The sequence below is a fragment of the Scomber japonicus genome, chromosome 4 (assembly GCF_027409825.1).
Source record: "Scomber japonicus isolate fScoJap1 chromosome 4, fScoJap1.pri, whole genome shotgun sequence".
Taxonomy (NCBI): domain Eukaryota; kingdom Metazoa; phylum Chordata; class Actinopteri; order Scombriformes; family Scombridae; genus Scomber; species Scomber japonicus.
This window is the reverse complement of record NC_070581.1, coordinates 19,228,686-19,250,247: the sequence shown is the minus strand read 5'-3', so window position 1 is coordinate 19,250,247 and position 21,562 is coordinate 19,228,686. Positions and strand designations below refer to the sequence as shown.

At 41.6% G+C, this 21,562-nt stretch overlaps 1 protein-coding gene across 1 annotated transcript; it reads right to left on the bottom strand.

The window, feature by feature from the left end:
- Positions 1-3,089: 3,089 nt before the first annotated feature.
- LOC128357881 (CD9 antigen-like) lies at positions 3,090-14,196 on the bottom strand. The gene is made up of 8 exons (XM_053318287.1): positions 14,006-14,196; positions 7,298-7,400; positions 4,923-5,020; positions 4,732-4,806; positions 4,566-4,649; positions 4,375-4,431; positions 4,163-4,246; positions 3,090-4,066 (listed from the first exon to the last, which is right to left on the bottom strand). The coding sequence occupies exons 1-8, from the start codon at positions 14,072-14,074 to the stop codon at positions 4,001-4,003; spliced, it is 636 nt and encodes a 211-aa protein (XP_053174262.1). The 5' UTR covers positions 14,075-14,196; the 3' UTR covers positions 3,090-4,000.
- Positions 14,197-21,562: the final 7,366 nt, after the last annotated feature.

Sequence of the window (21,562 nt, the reverse complement as noted above, 5' to 3'; positions counted from 1 at the left end):
TCATGCTGCAGTGTTTGGGAAACCCTACCCTGGGTATTCCTGCAGGCCTTGCTGCATTGCATGCATATCTATCCCCTCAACCAAATATCCAGCTGTCCTTTAAGCTCAAGTGCAGAAAGTTGAAACTGTCATGAGCCTTACACTACTAAACCTGGAAAACGACTTAATTGCAGTGGATATAAAATAATTAAAGTTGTGAAGAAATATAGAGCAAATCAGTTTAAAATGTAAGTTAACTGGCTGACTGTATTTTGTCATTTTGATTATTTACAAGTTGCATTAAAGCCATACTCTGATCTTTACCATCTTAATAACCTTATTCCTGATACTGTATGTACTACAGCCAATTAGTACTGGCTTTCCTGGAGATCATCTTACTCTTTCTAAATTAGTATCCACAACTACAGTATACCCTATTACAATCGGATATCTACTACATATTTATTTGAGAGATGTGTGCTTATGGAATTCATGTTTATGTTCTGTTCCAAAGAATTGAAAGGGTGTATTTTCTTTTCCTCAAAGGGCATAAAAAACATCCTTTATGTATTCATTTGAATGCCAACACTGCAAATCTTGTGAACCTTTTCCCATGTAATCTGATGAAAATATCAGCCTATATAAATCACATCTAGCGAGGCACAGCATGTATTTCACTATTTCAAAAGGCAGACAGTGTGTTGACTAACTGGTTTACTTTCAGGCCTTGAAACCAATGCAGGAAGCAAAGTTTGTGACTGGGGCTGTGTGTGCAATTGTAGACTCTGATGCAGACTGATATCAGGATCAAGAGATGTCTTTGATGCTGTAAGAGAAGTTTTTAAATAGACAAAAATTCATAGGAAGGGTAAAAAAACAAACACACAAACAGCTGCTTGCCAGAATCAGCTGAAGCAATTTATATGCAAAATATTTGGATAACTCTTCTTATTGAAAACCAAACTCAATATCTGGACATGTACATGTATTTGTCAAAAGCATTTGACAAGGCTCAGTCAAAAAACTTTTCTGTTCGTTCGTTTTCTGTTCTTTCCAAGCATAGATTTAACTGCTTTCCAGGAGGCAGGAGTTATTTAGATAACTTTGCTGACTTTTGACAACCCCCTCAAATCATGGAGATAAACTGAAATAAAAAGACCTATTCTGGGTTTGAATCTGCAACATCATCATTGACAACTCAATACACCTGCTACTAGCTATAAGCTTCTAGACTAGGCTGTAATGTGCTTTCATGCTTTAGATGTCCTGATCTTTTTATCACCTTACCAATGGAGTTATCTGTTTTTCTTGTGTCAGTTCCTTTGAAAGGATACCACATTTTAATATAACAAGAAATAGTATTAGAACTTCTGCAATGAAATAAAACACAGGAATCTATGTAAAACTTTAATGCTTTATTAAACTTCAAACCCCTATCTTCCTGAGAAGCCTGGAATGGTATCAAAATAAATTACCACACACAATCAACTATGAAAGGCTCGACTGCGTACATAATGTTTTTGCAAAGTACGTTACAGTTCAGAATTGCTCCAACAAATAATTGAGAAACACAGTACAACTTTGTGGGCTGAGTAGTACTAAACCTGTTCCTGGTCCATCCAAATCTAATTTAACACAGCCCCTAAAGTGACAGTCACTCCTCAGATTAAACACAGCTGGCTTCTCAGCAGTCTGATTTTTAAATAAGCCACTGTTGTCTCCTCACTTGTATCACATTACAGTGAAATTTAAAAAAAATATTGTTTTTATCATTTGAATATATTCAATATTAAGATAACTGAGATGTTCTTGGCCAGTTGAGGTTTTTGAAATAGTTGGCTAATGCTTTCACCAGTTCAGCTCTCTTGTCTTGGAAGACATGGTCGAATGTGACACCAAAACACACAAAAACAATAACGGTAAGTCAGTCGAGCCATATGTGCTGCCTGTGGAATGTGTGTGACAATTCAGTTGCAGTCCAACTCTACAAACATATGTACACTTTTGCTACGTTTTTCTTTTTTCTTTTTTTTCGCTACGTCCAGACAGCCTGCTGTTCAAAAATAGCTTGTTATCAAAGAAAGGCACGTTAAGGGGCTGTTTTGGCTCTGTTTGACTATCGCAAACACTGTCATGACTACAACACTGTACAACTACTGCAAGCCTCTGTCTACACACACAGCATGTTAAATAGTAGTGATCAAATCAGCCACAAATAATATACAACTACAAAAAACTCACACATATTTACATAAAGGAGTCCTGACACTTGGAATAGACCCTACAGAATTAATGGTGGCAAGTTGAACATGTCTGTCAAACCCTCCTATTTGCTGATGTTGATGAAGTGAGAGGAATATAAGGGTTTGTTTCTGAGTTTTTCTGGTAGGTATTGTACTTTCAAGGCACAGAGGGGAAAAAAGAGATAGAAGTGGGAAAAGATTAAAGGCCTGGTTTGAATAAGCAAATTTCACAGCCCTAGTCTCAGTTAACAGGCTACTAGTGTATGTTTAGCCTGTAAACATGTCCATATGATCTGGGTCTTGATATATAGATCCAGTCAACACAGACTCAAGGGCGCTCTCTTATGTAAGAGTCTAAGAGAACATACATATCAACAAAGAACGGGTAAGAAATGGTATTTATATAACCAGGTTGCTCCGCCTAACAGCTGAGGAACTTTTCCTTTGGGACTAAGAGAGAATTTGGTCTGTAGTTTCGCTCATGTGGGACTGTTTTTAAAATCATCTTTAAAGGACCATAGTGTGTCTGCAAGTTTTAGCTCCTTAACTACAAATTATGTATACTTTGTGGGTATACTTGTCCTACTACTCCATGCACTCCATATAACTTTATACATTTGTAATCCACCAGTGAACATTAACTAATGTTAACCAAAGTTGATAAACATCCTTACTTGCCGAGAGTTAGATGAGAAGACTGATACCACTTTCATGTTTGTACAATAAATATGAAGCTATACAGCCAGCAGCCAATTAACTAAGCTTAGCAAAAAGACTGGAAACAAGAAAAAATCTTGTTTGTCTATATCCAATGACAAAAGGTAACTAAACAAACTGATTTTGTTAAAAAAAAAAAAAAAATGTTATCTCTCCTCAGAGCCAGGCTAGCTGTTTCCCCCAATTTCCTGTCTTTGTGCCAAGCTAAGCTAACTGATTGTTGGCTATAGTTTCATATTCACCATGCAGATATTGCGAGTGCTACAAATCTTTTCACCTCTTTTCAACTCTTGGCAAATAAACATATCTCCATAAATGTTGAGCTGTGCCTTTATCACAACTGTGGATTTGTCTGGTAGTGAGCAATCTGGGTTGATTGCACAATTCACAGAGTGTGTGTGCGTTGTACTATGTGTGTGATGTGTGCATGATGGATGCGCTCTCGAAACATTCCCTCTCGACTCCAATTCCACCAATCAGGGTTCCCTGCGAGATGCCAGACAACCTTTTTTAGGGCTGTGGTTTCACATAGCATAACATTGCTGTGCTTGTATGTCATGCTCACGTCCATGTGCATGTGATCATTTGTGCACAGCGAACAAGCAAACTCAGCTGATTTCACCTCAGATTGCTCTCTTGGGGCTTAAGTTTCCCACAGTCAAAGGGTCAGTGTCAAGACTGTGTGAAAAAGCATTGACACCACTGTGACAGTATGTGGGTTAAAATTTGTAGTTGTAGCCAAATGGCCAGGAGGAAAAACAATTTGTAAGATTGTAGGGTCAACATCACAAATAGAGGTACTGTTCTCACTGGATATGTGAATGGCTAAGAGTACAGTATACTACTTTGCTTTTGACAGCAAATAAATAGGAAGGAAAAAATACAGAAAAAACAGAGAAAGACCAGGAGAGCTGGTTTGAGCACCATAGTGGGAAGGATTTTTTGAACGTGGTCTATTTCCTGGTACCCTTGGTAGATGATGACAGCGATTAACATCTTAACATCTGATCTGAAGGCTGCACAGTCTTTCTGGGCTGGGTACATTAGGGGTGAGGGGCAGCTTAGATGACCTCCCTGCTGTTCCGAATGGCACAGCAGAGCACCATACTGAAGATCATCCCAATGATCTGTTAAAAGGAAAGTCGTTTTTTAATTAAAAAAAGATAAAAAAAATCCAAATCACAACCTGCATGTGAGTGTTTTCTTCTCAGATCCTGACTCACCATGACTCCAGCGATGCCAATGCCCACGTACCCAATGATGTAGAGTTTACTGTTGAAGAAGTCCTTGATGCCTGTCTCACAGTCCTGACCAAAGGAGTCAAGGTGTCAAGTAGTGAACCAGGATGATTTGTATAGTGCCATGATACACATAGAACAACAAAACAGCAGAATTTAATTTACATTTTGAGTCTAGAGCTGGTGACAGATCTTACCTTGATGTTTTGTTCAGTATCAGGACAGGGACTAGCCAGAGTTCCACAACAGTTCAGCTGAAAGTGTGAAGGTTAATGTTACATGATTGTAGGAATTACCAAATTCCTTTTAATATGCTATTTTTTCTGCGTCAAGAATGCTGTATTCATGTAATGTAATAAAAACGAATAATTTGTTATTTTTGACTTACTACTTTCTGGTATGAGACGATCAATGTGCCATTATTGTTTTCATTGTAGGTTGTTGTGTAGAAGTTCTGAACATCTTCGATTATCTGTGTGAGAGAGGAAAGGTGAATTATTGCACAATGCAAAAACACCATATCAACTACTCCAGCTGTGAAATAATAAATGCACCTTGTCTTTGTTTAGGAATCCAAAAACCCCTGCTGCCACCTCAGCTCCAAAGATGATCAACAGACAGGCGAAGAACTGAAGGAAGAAGTACACACACAGTTGACAGTATATACACACAGTATACTTGTAAAGCTTACAGGTGCATTTGAGTTCAGTTTTTTGCTCTTGTGTTCATATACATTTGTACTCACTGAACCCAGCAGACACTGAGATTCTCTAACAGCTCCACAGCAGCCAAAGAAACCAACCAGCATCACCAGACTGCCGGCACCTATCAGGATATACACACCTGGAACAAAGAGCAGATCTTTAATTATAAGGTAAAAAACCAGCATCAGCATATTTTGCACTCTGATATATTCCACGCATTAACATAATTAAGATTTACCAGCCTGTAAAGGTACGGCTTGATTACCCACCGCATATTTTTTTACATGTTGAGCTTCTCTCAGACAGGCCCGTCACTCAATCTGACAATTTGACTATATTAAGACCCCAGCAGGGGGCAGCATAGAGCTGAGAATATAAAATGAAAGAGTCACTCTATCTAGATTGCCAAGCAGAGTTCAGACAGTGGTATTAACATTTCAGTATGTACTATTTCTGTGGCCAGGCGAACAAATGGGATCGGTGCTTTGTCAAATCCTTTTTTAGAGTGGACCCACTTGTTGCAACTTCTAATAGTGTGCCCGTATAAGATGACTTATAAATAGCATGTTGGCATCATTTAGGGGGGGTGGGGAAGCTTCATGTCCCTTAAGATGATTTTTAACTCCCATTAACACTCTGATTAACAAAAGTTCATCATAGGTATGTCTGCAGGGAGGAGATTGGCTCGACTGCGTGCCCTCGTACAGGTGGGATCTGCTGCTAAGCGACACCTCTGCAGAGGAAGGGGTGAGAGAGGACACATCAACCCTCAGGTGATTTGGGCTCAGGTGGAAATACTGTAAGAGGCAAAGATGGTTTATAGGAACCCTGTGTATGTCAACAGAAAGATGTGATGTACAGTAATTCATTGTGGAGAGTCACTCCTTTTGTTGTAAGGAGAGTCAGTTCAGTCGTCAGCTTGAGGTGTCAAATGATTAGTTAGCATTCTACTCAACTCTTAACTTAAACCAGCTTCACTCGCAAACTGCTCTCACTCTGAGGTTGTCCACATTTTTTAAAATAATATATTATTGTAAAGTTCAAAGAAAAAAGGTCTGTGTTGACTTGATGCCATGGGAACGAGACATAGCAACTGTTGAGCACTCTCAGCTGTGCCTGTGGGGACAGCACTCTCACTGTCAAAGCCATGTGTAGCACTATACTCTCAGAGGACCTGACAGACGCCACCCACCTTCAGTCAAGGCACATGGAGATCTGGGTCTTAGTGCAGATGCATACACAGAAGGGTGTAATGAACCACCTACACCATGACGTTAAGAAAACAACTTTCTGTGACATTAGTCTGCCAAAACACAACCTTATCAAGCTGGCTTCAGAGAAGAAAATACAGTACCAATCAAAAATAGAATCATTTAGTCTGCAGACTGTTAAAATAACTGACATTATCATTGCTTCCACACAAATTGTGGTGCATGGATGCAGACAGGGAATCCTACACCCAGCAGTTGAATACCTTGTTATACTCCTCGTATGCACTGTCATTTCATTTGACATCCCATTTTATTTTTCCTTCAAATCTTTGCCATGGATTCCCATCTGTTTCTATGATCTTCCATATTCTTTTTTAACTGTCAATCTTTTCCTCCATTTCTCATCTGTGACTGATTGAAAGGTGGTTTGCATCTTTGTGGTTTATTTATGCTCTATGTGCAACAGTTGCTTCCTGTTATTCACACTCATCTCCAGTATTAAAGAAGCAGGCACACGCCCAAATGAGCAAAAAAGTTAATTCAAATATGGCAGCCAAAATCTAGCTATAGCTTTTTGGGACAATTACCAGCCTTCAGCACATTCACTGATAGACTTAGCAAAACTTTGAGCATAGACAGTTTTCTTTTACACCCAAAGCCTGTGCATGTGTTTATGTGGTAATGGAGTGAACATTTGTGTGAGTGTACATGGATGGAACCCTGTGGTGGGAATATCCCCTCTGACATAGAGGCAGGAATTTATTGGGAAGCATGGAACATGTCAATAAACTTTTTTAGGCCTTTCTCCAGACTGAAAACAACAGAGAAGACAGCAACACGACATCGACTGGGTTTGTGAAAAGTATGTAGGCCATATAAAAATACAGCAACACAGTCAGAGCTTTAATATTATGAATTTTAGAAAGAAAGTCAAAGTAAAATGACAACCTTTCCTCCCTGCTCTATGGATCAACTTCTACATTGTGGAATGTCCCAATTTGCAAAATTCATAGTTTGTTAAGATACAATATCATGATGTGTTTTAATACAGCAAAAACAAGAAGGACGTGCCAAAAGTATAATTTTTCTTTTATATTGACAGTCAAACACTGTTCTTGGTCTATTAAGACCCATAAAAAGTCATAAATAGACACAACCCAACCAGTGCACTGTGAAAACTATTTGAAGTGCGCTATAATACTCACCAATGAAAAAGGTGTCTGGAGCTTTGTCACCACTGAGCAGAGACACAGTTTCTGGGTCAAAACGTAGCCACAGTCCCACTGCTAGAACCAAGGATCCCATCAACTGTAGATAGATGGGACAGCAAGACATACAATAAGCTTTTGCTACATGTATATTACAGACAATTAATAAAAACAGACAAATAAAGGACTAGTGGTCTGCAATCATGTGCTGTCAGGTCTGATGTGTATGCAGGCTTTGAACCAAACCCTAATAACTACCAACTGTTTTCCCTAGTCTCCACTCATGTTCCGCTCCTCTCCTGTGGTTAAAGATGTAATAATGATTAAAGTAGTCATAGTTGCAGAAATACAGTCATTAACTTTTAAGCTGCTAATCAATTTTATGTAATGTATTTCATACTGAAGCATGTGGATTTCTATCAGGGCTCAGATCAGTCAACTTCGCAGCAAATTGGTTTCAGTATTCATCACAAAGGCAACAATCTTTTCATCTAAAGTACTGTACAACAGTAAGAGTGCATGTTTTTCCCCCCGGCTTGAGGGCTTGTTCTCTTGCTCTGCCTAATTGTGATTTTCCACATAAATAAAGCAAATTGTGCAGTGGAGTTTCCACTCTGGCCCTCCACCCTTTGCACTCAGGCAACAGTAATGTAATTTCACTAAGAGCTAGTTAGGCTAAAATTGAATATTTTGAGTCAAAACAATATGTCTGGATATCTGTCTGTTATGGGTGGATGATTTAAATGTTCTAGACCAATAGACGCCAGCAAAACGTAACTCTGAAATTTAAAACACCCTGTAGCAATCTCTGGCTTCCCTGTAGGAAGAAAATGACCCGCTTGGCTGTGGGCAGCAGTGTGGCACCTTGAGCTTAAACAGACCTTCGTGTTTGTTTGGAAACGTGGTCAAATGTTTCTCATATTTTCCTTCATATAAACCACCATCAGTATACATTGAACACAATCATTGCCTGCAATGTCCTTGCTTTGAAGCAAACTATTATTCTCTAGTATCAGACCTTGAAGTAAATGTTTTTTTCTCTGTGATCTACGATGCTCTGAAGGACAGAGACTGTGGTGGGTGCTCCGCTGACATATATCAATACTGAGAGGTTTTAATGATCACTGAGCCAATGCCCCCTGATGATAATCCAGTCTAGAAATCTCTGAGCAGAGCTTCAAAACAACACAGTGTTTATGTGTGTGTCTGTGCGCAGACCAATAAAATGGTTTGTCTAAATGGAGAGTATTTAGGAGTGCTTGTCACATGGTCGCTCTGTGTCCTAGATCTCAGTATTTAGGTAGAGCACTGATTGTATGACTGTTTGTTTCTGTGTCCTCATGCTCTGATAAGTGAATTTATTTAGATGAACAAACCCTGTTACCCAGTACCATAACTATTCTACATCTGAATTTGTGTGACCTCTTGTTCACCAAGGGCTCTGCCTATGTCTGGTCCTGCAATTCCTCTTGAATTCCTTAAGTTTTGTATCTTATCCTTACCATCTCTGTCTACACTCCTGTCCTCCACTTCAGGTCTGCAGTTTATATTTTATGGTGCTGGTCTGAAGTAAAGCCAGTAGCTCAGTTGTAAACCATCAGCATGCAGGTGTTGGGAAGCCGGCTTCCTCCCAAACTGAGGATTTAGTGTCGTGCGTGCTGATGTATGGGACGGCTGAGCTCTTGAGGTTTCAGGATTAGCAGGTCCAAAGTGATAAAGCATGGTAAAGTGAAGGCTGTGGATCTGTGGGCTTGTTGGATTAGCCCAAATATGAGTTCTGGATCTATTTAGTGCTGGTATTTGTCGGAACACCTGATGGTGTGATGGTGTTGGTGGAGGTGTGAGGTGAGCACTGTTGCTGACTGAATTGTGCGGATATGCACCTAATGTGGAGGAGCTGGGTCATTCCAAGCTTTTGTAGATTGTGTTTGTGTTGTATGGAGGAGCAGGTGGTTGTTTCATGGTTCAAAAGAGCTTAACACGCAGTCAAACCTCATTACTATTAAAGCTACATTTAAAAACCTTTTCTTAATCAGATGTAGTGATGGATACCACACTGAAAGCTCTCATTTTAGTCAGTAGCTGACATGCTAAATACATTCACATCTTTGGCACTATCCCAAAGGTCCCATTAACCCCCTCACTACTTACATACCCCCCACCACTTTGTCAGTCATCATTACCCTGGCTGACACCAGACACACCCCTCCCGTCTGCCTGCCTCTACCACCCAAATCTACCCCTCCACCCACCTGACTTATCTCCATGTACCTCCCCCCCAACCCCCCATCCCTCTCTGCCCCACCTCATCGCATCCCCTCCCAACATCACCCAAAGGACAAAGACCCACTGTCTCCCTGTGACTATATGCTTTGGCACACAATAGGAGGGAAACAGACAAACACAATGAAAGAGATGATGAAAAAGAGAAGGGAGAAAGAAAAGGAGAGAATAAGTTGTTAGTGGACCCATCATCTTTTTTATTTGCCTGTGGACAAGGACTACAAAAGCATATTTTTCCAATAACAAAGATAAAACTCTAACCTGTGTCCTATCTAAGTCCTATTTAGCCAATAGCAAAGTTTACCTGTGTCTTCTTTCTGTCCCAGCAGCTCTGAGGATAGCTTGCATGTCTGGGTATTTCTAGAAGGGGATGGAAATCTCTGTGTCGAAGCTTTATTGAGGTTCTTTTATGGTGTACTTTTTTAACAGTGCTGTTAAATAGTGTTTTTGTGAGGGGAATTTCCATGAGCAGGGGCTGAGCTGACACAGGGCTGTGGTCTTGGTCAGAGAAAGTCCGGCATTACCCGCTTTCTAGGTTAGACCTTGTTTTCAGAAAAAAATAGGGCATCGCTGTAAACTGAAAAAAAGCAAAATCAGTATATGAAAGCAAAAAAAGCTACTTCTTCAACCAGCGGTTAACAGTGGGTGATTTAAGCTTGTTCAAAATAGTCCTCAGCCCAGCATATGTTTGGAAAAACAGACATGAAGGCACATTAAAAATGATGGGCAGAGGGAAAGTGTAAATAGGAGTGAGATAATTATGGGTGGAATAAATCCCATTGTACTCTGACACAGGGCGAGGGTGGGGGAGTGTAGTGAAATCTCCTGCACAGACAAGTGTGTCTGTAGGGCTGAGTACTGGAACAATCTAGTTTCAGTGTCACAGCTGATTTTAAAATTAGTACATTTTAACAGAAATCTTCTACATTTCAACTAATAGCTTATCTAAAAAAAATGATCTCCAAACTTTTAACTTTAATTTAAAAAAAAGTCTAATTAGATTGATGATGTACTATAATAACATGGTGATATGCAACAATAAACATAACATTTTAACTGTTCCTGAATAATTAAATAACCTCCTGTCAATCTTTGTATTGAATCAAACTGTAACATCAGTGACAATATGTAATTTGCATGATAATAAATTACTCCATATGTACCATACTTTCCTTTATCTGTGTAGCTCTGAATTCTATTGATAACCGACTTATTTAAATTTGTTTCTGTCAAAGTAGCCTTGTGCCAGACTTTGCCAGGAGCATCAAACAATCGCTACGCAAAGAACAAGGACCTGACTTAGTCTACAGAGTTTCTGAACACTTTCATAGTCATGCTTTCTTTACATAAAGCATTTTTACCTATATACAAAGAAACTAATAGTGAAGTATGGCCAGCATCAATAAATACATGGCATACTTGTCAGTAATATACAATAGAAAACAACACAGGACCCAGGACACCAAGGTTTCATCAAAATATAAACCATGCACATTACTGTATCAGAAAAAAACAGCTACTTTTAATTAGAAAACAACATTAACTTATTTTAAGTGTGAAGTGTTTTCCCATGACATAAGTCTTTTGGACAAATCTTAAAGTATGTAGAAGAAAGTTTTTCAGATAGCTGAATGTCCCATTGTTGGAATGTAAATCTTGATAGATTGTATATGGTTTGAAAGTCAATGGCATGGACAATACATACAGAAAAACAAATTAATTTAAATATATAAATATTCATATATATATATATATATATATAAAACTTAGCAAGAAATGCGGAAAACAGGCATAAACAAGCCTTTTCAATGTGAAGAGCTTTGCAGCTGGACAAAAACATTTGAGTGCTGCTAAAGTTGATTCTTTTCTGTTGTACCGCAGCATATTGCTGCCACGCCAGGAAAAAAAAAAAAGATCAGTAACGTGAAACGTCATGGTGATGCCGGTTCACTGCAAAAGGCCAAGTGCCAGTTCACAACCTGATTAACCAGGGTCCACCTCCGCCTGAGACCAGTTTATCACATTATAACGTGAAATGTTTCATGTTATAACAATATAAATTATAACGTTATAACGTGAAAAGTTTTACGTTATAACAAGAAACTATCATGTTATAACGTGATACTGATCCTTTATTTTTTCTGGTGTGGCAGCAATACGCTTCCGTACTGTTGGACAACTGAGAAATTAATAATGTTTCATTATCTGAGCAAATAAAATCATGGTCAGAACACTGCAAACATGTGCAATGATAAGGAAGTAAAATTTATGAGAAAGTTGCTTTGTGCAACTTCCACTCATATCATCATGATGCAATGCTTTCCCCACACTGTTTACCTCACTGGCTTAATTTTTGACTAAATAGGGCAGTCATCGAACTATAGCACACAAAAACAGGCCACACGAGCAAGAAAGGCATTGACGTTCTGTTACAAGCTTTTATATTTGCAGCTATCAGGGTAATATATACAAGAGCTGGGCCTGTATTACATTAATGACAATTTAGTAACAGGGCTCTGCAGGAATCTCACTTCATCATGATGGTTGAAAAGACTTTACAAACAGAGCCACTTTGTATGTGTGTCTGAAATGAGGGAGATTATACTCTTCATCTTTAAGGTAAACAACTTCATTTTTTGTGTTTTAAGCGTGTGTGTGTATGTGTGTGTGTGTGTGTGTGTGTCAGTATGTCTATTGGCTCTCATGTTTTGACAGCACAGTATGTCCAACAAAAGCGCCTCTGGCCTGTCTTTGAGCTATACTGTCCACTCGGGGCTCATGGGGGGATTTGAAGGGAATCATATTTGCCCCTCCTCCACCCGCTTTCAACGTACACATTCACACTCATCCTCTCTCATTCCACCATCAACAGAGGGGGCTGCAGGCCAGGGGGGGTTGGGATGCTGTGATCATGAGCAGAGAGTAATCACTGCTCAGAAAGAGTACAGGGAATGTGCAAAACTCATATGCAGGGAGCACTACAAAGTGGACAAGCACTTACTTTAATGTTCCTGTGGTCCTGTGATATGGAACACACACATATATCCACAGAATACCCACTTGTCCTCACACTCATCCACTGACTCTATTTTTATCTGGGTCAAGTTCATGCCAACTGTCCTTCTTTTTGCCATGTGAGTGCGCACACATGCACATGAATATCCCTCTCAATCTCCCAATGACCCTTTTTTTCTCCTATCACATTTTCTGTCTTCTGTCTCTCATTTTCTTCTCTCACTAAGCATAAGCTCATCTGTCTGACCCCATCGTCTTCCTCCATCTGTCTGTCATCTCAGTCTCTATTTGTGTCCATACTTGGATGTTTCAAGGGAGATATCAGCCACACCCATCTGGGATGCAGTAATTTTAAGTGGAGATAGAACAACTCAATGATGGGACTAGTGGGGCCGCTGCATTAAGGGCTCCAGCAGGCTCTGCTGCTTATCCAGGCAGGAGCAGCAGACTGAAGTTATGCTATTGTCCTGCTGTCACAATGGATCCATTCACACTACCCTCAGTGCCTGATCCACTCCACAGATGCTTGGAAAATCTCGCTCTCTCACAGACACACAGACACACACACACACACACACAAAGGAACTTCCCCCTCTGAGGACTGAGAGCAGACAACTTTACACACACGCACGCACAAACACAAACACACACACACACACACACACACACACACACACACACACACACACACACCAAAGTTATCCATGGGGAGACCATGGAAAATGAGAGATTAGTGTGAGTTCATTCATAGCATGAACTATGAGTGGACTTGAACAAGGACCTCAATGAAGGCACATGTGGAAAGTATGTGTGCAGGACACACACACACAAACACACCTTTCACATTCACCTGACAGTTTGTAGTGAGTGAAGTGACTCTTGGGCCTCCTGAGTGCTCAAGTGCTACCTTTACATTATTTCTAAGAGGAAGCATACAGTTGGGAGCTCTTTGGTAACTTGAGATTATCAATCAGATCATCCCTGTTTGTTAATGAAGCCACGCGGGCGCAAGGAGCCAACTGCTGAGTTTGTTTTCCATGCTGTCTCTCAATCTCTCTCACTCGCTCTGTCTTTTCATTCAGCCCTTCCTTTCAAAAACACGCTTCACCGGGAAGAGGGGGGCGGGTTTTTCCTCTGTGGAAAATCTGATTTGAGTCTGGCGAGCCAAAACTAAAAACCTATCTGGCTGTCACCCTTTCCGCGCCACGCAGAGAAAACCCACGCCACGGGGGAGCTAAATAAAGCACAGCGCAGTCTGTTAAGAGTAAAATTGTATACATTGTCAGCATCGTTAATAAAAAAAAGTCAGCAGCTGTGTAGACTGAGTAGCCTGCGCTGCTGCACTTGCTCCACGTTCATTTACGCACAACTTGCATCCATCATCACGGCCGCCGAACATGCACTTACCCAAAATATGAAGTTGAAGACGAACAAAAGGTATTTCACGCATTTCATTCCTCCTTCCACTTTCCCCATTTTGGCTGGATGTCTCAACGTTGTGCCTTTATCCCCACAAAATGCACTGACGGCTGTATTGGCTCCGCACAAGTAACAATAAGGCTCCACCACGGTCTCAGCACTGGTGCATCAAGAAGCGTTCTCTCTCTCTCTCTCTCTCTCTCTCACACACACACACGTGCGCGTGCATGCACACAAAACACCACAGGATCCGCTTAGAGACTATTTTCAACCCGCCCCTTTCAATAATACAGAGGGGGGCCATAAGGGGAACCGAGACTACCCGATGGGGACTTCACACATGTTTAAAGCATGGTTTAAAGACGAGAAAAAATACATTAAAAAAATGTAGCGATCAACATGACACCGTGTGATATGGAGTAAAGTTTCTTATATCTACAACTGTGGTTTTCTTTAAATATTATAAAATATATATATATTATATATATTATAAAAAAACAAAATAAAATAAAAATGCGCTGTGGTAATTAATGAGTTTTGTGTTATTTTCTTGCCTGCTGTAATTCCTGAATAGTGTCTCGTAGTTTGACTTAAATACGTAGTGGGCAGTTTTTCTTATTTAAGAATTACGACATAGGCTAATTACCAAATCTTTCCTCGTGCATATATGAAGTATGGCCTAATATACTACTAGGAGTTGCTGCAATTCAAACCTCATGCGCAAGCTCAGGCTACCTTAAGAGTGGAACAAGGGAAAGCCTATAGCTTCCGAGAATAGTTGTAAAGGATCCGTTATGATTAGTAACCACACCATTTGATAACAGGATTTACTCAACTTCCTTCTACAAAACGAAAAAACCCATGATGGTTTCCCAACTATAGCACATTTCCCTAACACTTCCTGTAGGCTACATCCAAACCAGAAGTGGCACAACATCAGGTCATGTAAATCAAAACGAATCAAGTTACATGATTATTTATTATTAGAGTGACTAATTTTCAAAGGATGAAATAGGAGCTTAAACATGTTCTGCTTCTTTTTCTGTTTGCTTCTCATTGCACTGACTTTAGTCTTAAGTAATGGGTTATAGAGCTGCATACAGATGTCTGCTGTCTCTTCATTTTATTTCATTTTTAATGTATTATTATTATTTTATAATAATAATAAAACAGTAAGTGCTCTGGGAAAACAAGGATTTTAAAACAACATATTTCTGTTCATTTAAAGCGCAGTTGACTCTTTTTTCCTGTGTGCATGGTTCAACGTGGTGCAAAGCAAAGAATGAGCTCAAGCAGGACACTGCCGCTAACTAAATGTAGCCTACTATTAATGAAATGGAAAGAGTAGCCACTCTGCTGGATTTCATCCCTCGGAGTCATCAGCCACTTGGAGCATGTAACTCAGCAGCAACACCATGTTCAACATAAATATTTCCCCACAACCATGGAGAGTGAAGGGAACATCCAAATAGCAGTTGTTTTATCACAGGGAAATTGGGCACTTAAAAAAATGTCTCTATAGAAGAACAAAGAAGTCTGCCAAGTTGAACACTGGAGGAAAGGAGGAGTCATTCCATGAGAGAAGTGTTAGGAGGAAAAAAATGCATAGATGATGTATTAATGTGAATAATCACCAACATGTGGCTGTTTTTAGCGGCCTCAAAGCTGGACCATCTATAACTCTTAGAGCAACAAAGTTTGACCTTTGAGACTCTTTAGAGCAATGGTGGAAGACAGAAGGAAAACTAAAAGGTTTAGTTTGGACGCTAATCAGAGTAGTGCCAAAAAAGGAAAGGCCGATAAGACTGGGACAAGACCATTGTGTCCTTGCTTGTTAGTTGTTGTTGGCTGTTGGTGGCCCATTTGCTATGTGGTTCCAAGAAAAATGCTTGCAGGTCATAACCTCCATGAAAATAGATAACACATAGCTGACTTGATCATTTTACAGCTCAACATGATACTTAACAGATCTGCAATGGCTCTGGGTTTTAAGAAGGCAAATAGTTGCTGTTGTGTATGACTATATTTGGTTTAATCTTGTGTCGCAGCCACATATAATCCAGAGCCATGTTGGAAGTTTATTATCATATTGTGCTGTCTATAGTAAGATGCAGTATTTAGATTAAAGAATAGGTTCACAATTTTTCAAGTCTTTCTTAAAACCATAGTCAGGTGCTCAAATACACATTGAAATAGGTGCCCCTGTTCATACTGGCCATTAGATGATCCCTTTATAATGCACTTATAATGTAAGTGATGGGGGACAAAATCCACAGTCTTTCTTCTGTGCAAAAATGTATTTAAAAGCCCTTTGCTGTCCAAATTACCCCAATCAGCTAAATCAAATCAATTAGTGAATATCTTTCAAAGTAAGTTTTTTTAGTACTTAAGTCCCTCTCTTTGTTACAATCCTTCCACTGCAGCTGAACAGGAAAACTGCCTGTTGAGACACAACAAAGGAATTTTATATTAAAAAGACTCTAACTGTGGAAGATATCCACATTATTTTAAGCCTGATATTGCTTTCGGATAGACTTTTACATATTTCTGCACAGGATAAGAACTGTGGATTTTGTCCCCCATCACTTACATTGTAAGTAGATTTGGAGGGGATCTCTTAAAGCACTATTATTTTAAGACAGACTTGAAAGATTGTGATGACTGAGAATCTTTACAGACCATGGACTTAAAGGATAGATTCCTTTAAGTCCATGGTCTGTAAAGAATTTCAGTCATCCACATTATGGTATTTCTAGAAGGGCCAAGTTGAGGGCAGCTGGTCTTCCTATAGATTCTTAAAGACATTTCACCTCTCATACAATTTGTCTTCAAAAATTGAAAATATTCCCATGATTTAGCATTTCAGGACATATAATTCAGTCCATGCTTTTCTCTTTTCCTGAGAGGGTGGGTTCAGTAGCTGTTGTTTTGTCTCTGTTACACCCATGTTTGGGTCAGGGCCTGGACTTTTTTCCTCTGAGGTAATTATTGACGACAGACTGATATCTGTTAGTCTAGTAGGGAATGTTAATTTTAATCAAGCTGTGATCAAAACACTATCATTACATCAACAAACTGACCGGAGAATCTGTAAATCTGTGATTGAGACTTCTATCTGTGGCAGCATAGCACCATCTACAGGTCACTCTGTAAACATTGAATGTGTGGTATTTTGTTGTTAGGGAAAATCACTGGAGCAGCTGTACACTTTAGTCAGCTAAACCATTTTGCAGACTGGTGACTGGGAGCTGCACAGGCGTGATATTTATTCAGCATATTCACCCATTTTGCACACTTGAAAACACATTTCAAAAATGTTAATTATGGGATAAATTCTTGCAAAAACTATGTCTATCTCACTTGCATTCCTTGTCTCAGAGTTTGCAGCCAGCCAGTTTCAGTTCTATCTCTCTTCCCTTACATGCAGGTTAGAGTCTTGTTTAACTACACAGACCTGACAGAAAATAGCAAACGGTTCTCTTGAGATTCAGGGACATTTCTACACCAATGACCCCCAGAGCATGTGGAAGGGCATAAAGACCATCATGGACTACAACAAGAGAGATGCTGAATGCCCTGGGGACTCATCTCTCCCAAATGCCCTTAACACATTGTATGCCTGCTTCGAAGCCTCCAACAACTCCTCCCCCATCAGGTGAGCTGCCCCTCACTGTGTCTGCTGTGGATGTAAGGAGGACTCTGCAGCACATCAACCCCCGGAAAGCAGCAGGACCAGATAATATCCCAGGAAGGGCACTGAGGTATTGTGCTCAAGAACTCACTGAAGTGTGGACGGACATTTTTAACATCTCACTCTCCCAGGCGGTGGTGCCGGTGTGTCCTAAGACTTCTACAATCATCCCAGTGCCCAAAAGTGCAGCAGCAAAAAACATGAATGACTATCGCCCGGTGACTCTGACATCATGAAATGCTTGGAGCGACTAGTCATGGACCACATAAGGAGTAACTAACAGAACACAGACCCACAGCAGTACGCCTACAGGAGGAACCGCTCTACATCAGATGCAGTATCTTCAGTCATCCATACTGCTCTCACCCATCTGGAGAGCAGGGACTCTTGTGTCAGGCTGGTTTTTCTGGACTTCAGTTCTGCGTTCAACACGATCATTTCGCAGACTCTTTCCAACAAACTACTGCTGCTGGGATTAACACCTTCCCTCTGCAATTGGGTCCTGGACTTCTTGACACACCGTCCACAAGCAGTCAAAATCCACGGTATCTCATCCTCCCACATCATCCACCCACCACCACAACACCTCAGTGCTGGCAGCTTTCTATAGGTGTGTGGTGGAGAGTGCACTCACCTTCTCCATCACCGCCTGGTATGGAAACTGTTCTGCTGCTGATAGGAAGGCGCTGCAGAGGGTAGTGAAAATTGCCCAGAAGATCACCTGCAGCAGTCTCCCATCCATTGAGGACATTTACATCAGGAGGTATCAGGAGCAGTGCGGCCTGCGTCATGGGGGACCCAACCCATGGACTGTTTGTACCCCTCCCCTCGGGTAAGAGGCTGCGGATCATGAAGGCCAGAACTACTAGGCTCAGGTGCAGCTTCTACCCTGAGGCTGTCAGACTGATGAACTCCATACATCACTGAATGCACTTTCATCCTCCTCCTGCCTTACATACCTTCATACAACATGCTGCTCTGTTTTCTACAGGTCTGTTTTTAATCTACTGCACTGATTATGTATTTGTTATTTATTATATATTAGTGTTGTTTTATTTATATATTATTTAGCCATTGTATTGTACACTGCTGGACCTGAGTACATCGAAGCTTGATAAGCGCAGTTTCGGGAGCGGGAACACACACTAATTACACCCCTTCCGGCTCCTATATAAACAGACCTAACAGCTTCCCCCTCGTTCACTCTCGCTTTCGAGTTTCACGTGCAGGCAGTCTCAGTCAAGCTTTCATGGTCATCCCAGAAACAGATCGTACTTCCCGCATCGCATCAACAAAACTTGAACAAATGCTACGATTACTACTCCAAGAGTGAACTCACCACGGATCACGAACTGCAGATCAACCCGTCCGACTTGACTGAAGATTCGTGGGAAACCGGTTCTCCTCTCGTCACACAGCAGCAGACCGCAGCCGAGCGCCCCGCGGGGCACATGCCGGCTTCGCAGGCACATACCGGCCTTGCAGGCTCTTCAACCCACACTGATGTGACACTCCCGGTAGATCTCCGGCTTCCTCTCCTCCACTAGCGAGGGCAAAAACCAGGGAAGCAACGCACAAAGCCGCTGGAGCAGCCGCTGGAGCAGCAGCTTCAACTCTCCCCTCCTCAACCGCTTCAACAGTCCAGATAACTCTCCACCACACCGGACTCGCACTCTCCGTCCGGCCGCCTTTACATCCACAAACGGACCCCGACATCAGCGACCGAACTGCCAACGATTCCTGCATAGGATGCATTCCCTATCAACCTCAGCCACATTAAACTAAAGCTTCATCGTTTACTCAGCATCAACAACAGCAACCGGCGCTCCCGCCTTCCGGGTTTTCGTCTAAGCCAATCACCGCCCGGTTCGGCACGCGTGACGTTCCAGAGCCCCGTAGCCCCACGGCCACAGCGCCCCCCGGCAGGGGCCAGGTAGTATTGCGCTACTCATTCTACTCAGACTTGTCAGTATTATCGTTTTGGTGTCATAAAAGAAAAAGAAGGAAAATAAATAAATTAATTAATTAATAAATATAAATAAATAAATAAAATTAAATTAAAGTGGCTCCCGAGCAGCAGTCCACAAACCAGTGGGTGACGTCACATTGTTACGTCCATTTCTTTTATATAGTCTATGGCATTATACCAACGGCATCAGTCCTGCATCATACGTTATCCATCTCCACTACTTTGTAGTAAAGATTCATAATTAATTTAAAGTTACTTCACATTGTCTTTTCCATATACCAGCTGGAAGCTTCTTGCGCTGCTACTCTAACGTCACTTTGCCATTGCACACCGTTACACGTGCTTGAACATTACAAACACCAGGTTGCACGTTGCCAGCATATCGAGTCAATCGTCATTTTAGGCATCATCTGCCATTAAACGCATCGTATTGCACGTTACTAACACAGTTATCACAATACTAACCGAAATCACTCTGTATCGTCCACGTTAAAAGCTGGATCGCAAGCTACTAACACAATTTATCACAACCTGAAATTGATTCTATATTGTCTGAGTCATAAACCCCCTGCCGTCTCCTCACTCCAACCGCAGCGCCGCTCCTAGACAGGGACATCAGGCACCGGGATGCCTGCGACCCATGCGGTTTCTTACTCCAGCCACAGCATTTCGTTTAGACAGGGACATCAGGCACCGGGATGCCTGCGACCCATGCGATTTCTTACTCCAGCCACAGCATTTCATTTAGACAGGGACATCAGGCACCGGGATGCCTGCGACCCATGCGGTTTCTTACTCCAGCCACAGCATTTCGTTTAGAGAGGGACATCAGGCACCGGTATGCCTGCGACCCATGCGGTTTCTTACTCCAACCACAGCATTTCGTTTAGACCGGGACATCAGGCACCGGGATGCCTGCGACCCATGCGGTTTTCTTTACTCCAGCCACAGTGTTCTGTTTAGACGGAACATCAGTCACAGTGATACCAGCAACCATGCCATTTCCTCAATACGACCACAGCGCTTCGTTTAGACAGGGACATCAGGCACCGGGATGCCTGCGACCATGCTGTTTTCTAAATCCAACAGCAGCACTTCGCTTAGTCGTCTACATCAGGCACCGGGATGCCTGCGACCTATGCGGTTTTCTTTACTCCAGCCACAGCATTTCGTTTAGACAGGGACATCAGGCACCGGGATGCCTGCGAACCATGCGGTTTTCTTTACTCGAGCCACAGTGTACCGCTTAGACGGAACATCAGACACAGTGATACCAGCAACCATGCCATTTCCTCACTACGACCACAGCGCTTTATTTAGACAGGGACATCAGGCACCGGGATGCCTGCGACCCATGCGGTTTTCTTAACTCCAGCCATTCATTTCATTTAGACAGCATTTCGTTTAGACAGGGACATCAGGCACCGGGATGCCTGCGACCCATGTGGTTTTCTAACTCCAACCAGTGTTCCGCTTAGACGGGAACATCGGGCACAGTGATACCAGCAACCATGGCGTTTCCTCACTACGACCCCAGCGCTTCGCTTAGACAGGGACATCAGGCACCGGGATGTCTGCGACCATGCTGTTTTCTAAATCCAACAGCAGCACTTCACTTAGTTGTGTACTTCAGGCATCGAGATGCCTGCGACCGATGCTGTTTCCTTAAATCCAACAGCAGCACAGCGCTTGTTTAGACAGGGACATCAGGCACCGGGATGCCTACGACCCATGCTGTTTCCTTAAATCCAACAGCAGCACAGCGCTTGTTTAGACAGAGACATCAGGCACCGGGATGCCTACGACCCATGCTATTTCCTTAAATCTTAGTTATGGACATCAGGCACCGGGATGCCTGCAACCCATGCTGTTTATTTGTCCAACC

Excerpts from the sequence above, each read along its gene's own strand:
- LOC128357881 (XM_053318287.1), bottom strand. The coding sequence starts at position 14,074 with ATGGGGAAAGTGGAAGGAGGAATGAAATGCGTGAAATACCTTTTGTTC. Across the intron at positions 5,021-7,297 it reads TCCAGACACCTTTTTCATTG|GTGTGTATATCCTGATAGGT; the intron begins GTGAGTATTATA and ends TCTTTGTTCCAG. Across the intron at positions 4,432-4,565 it reads TCGTCTCATACCAGAAAGTA|CTGAACTGTTGTGGAACTCT; the intron begins GTAAGTCAAAAA and ends TCACACTTTCAG.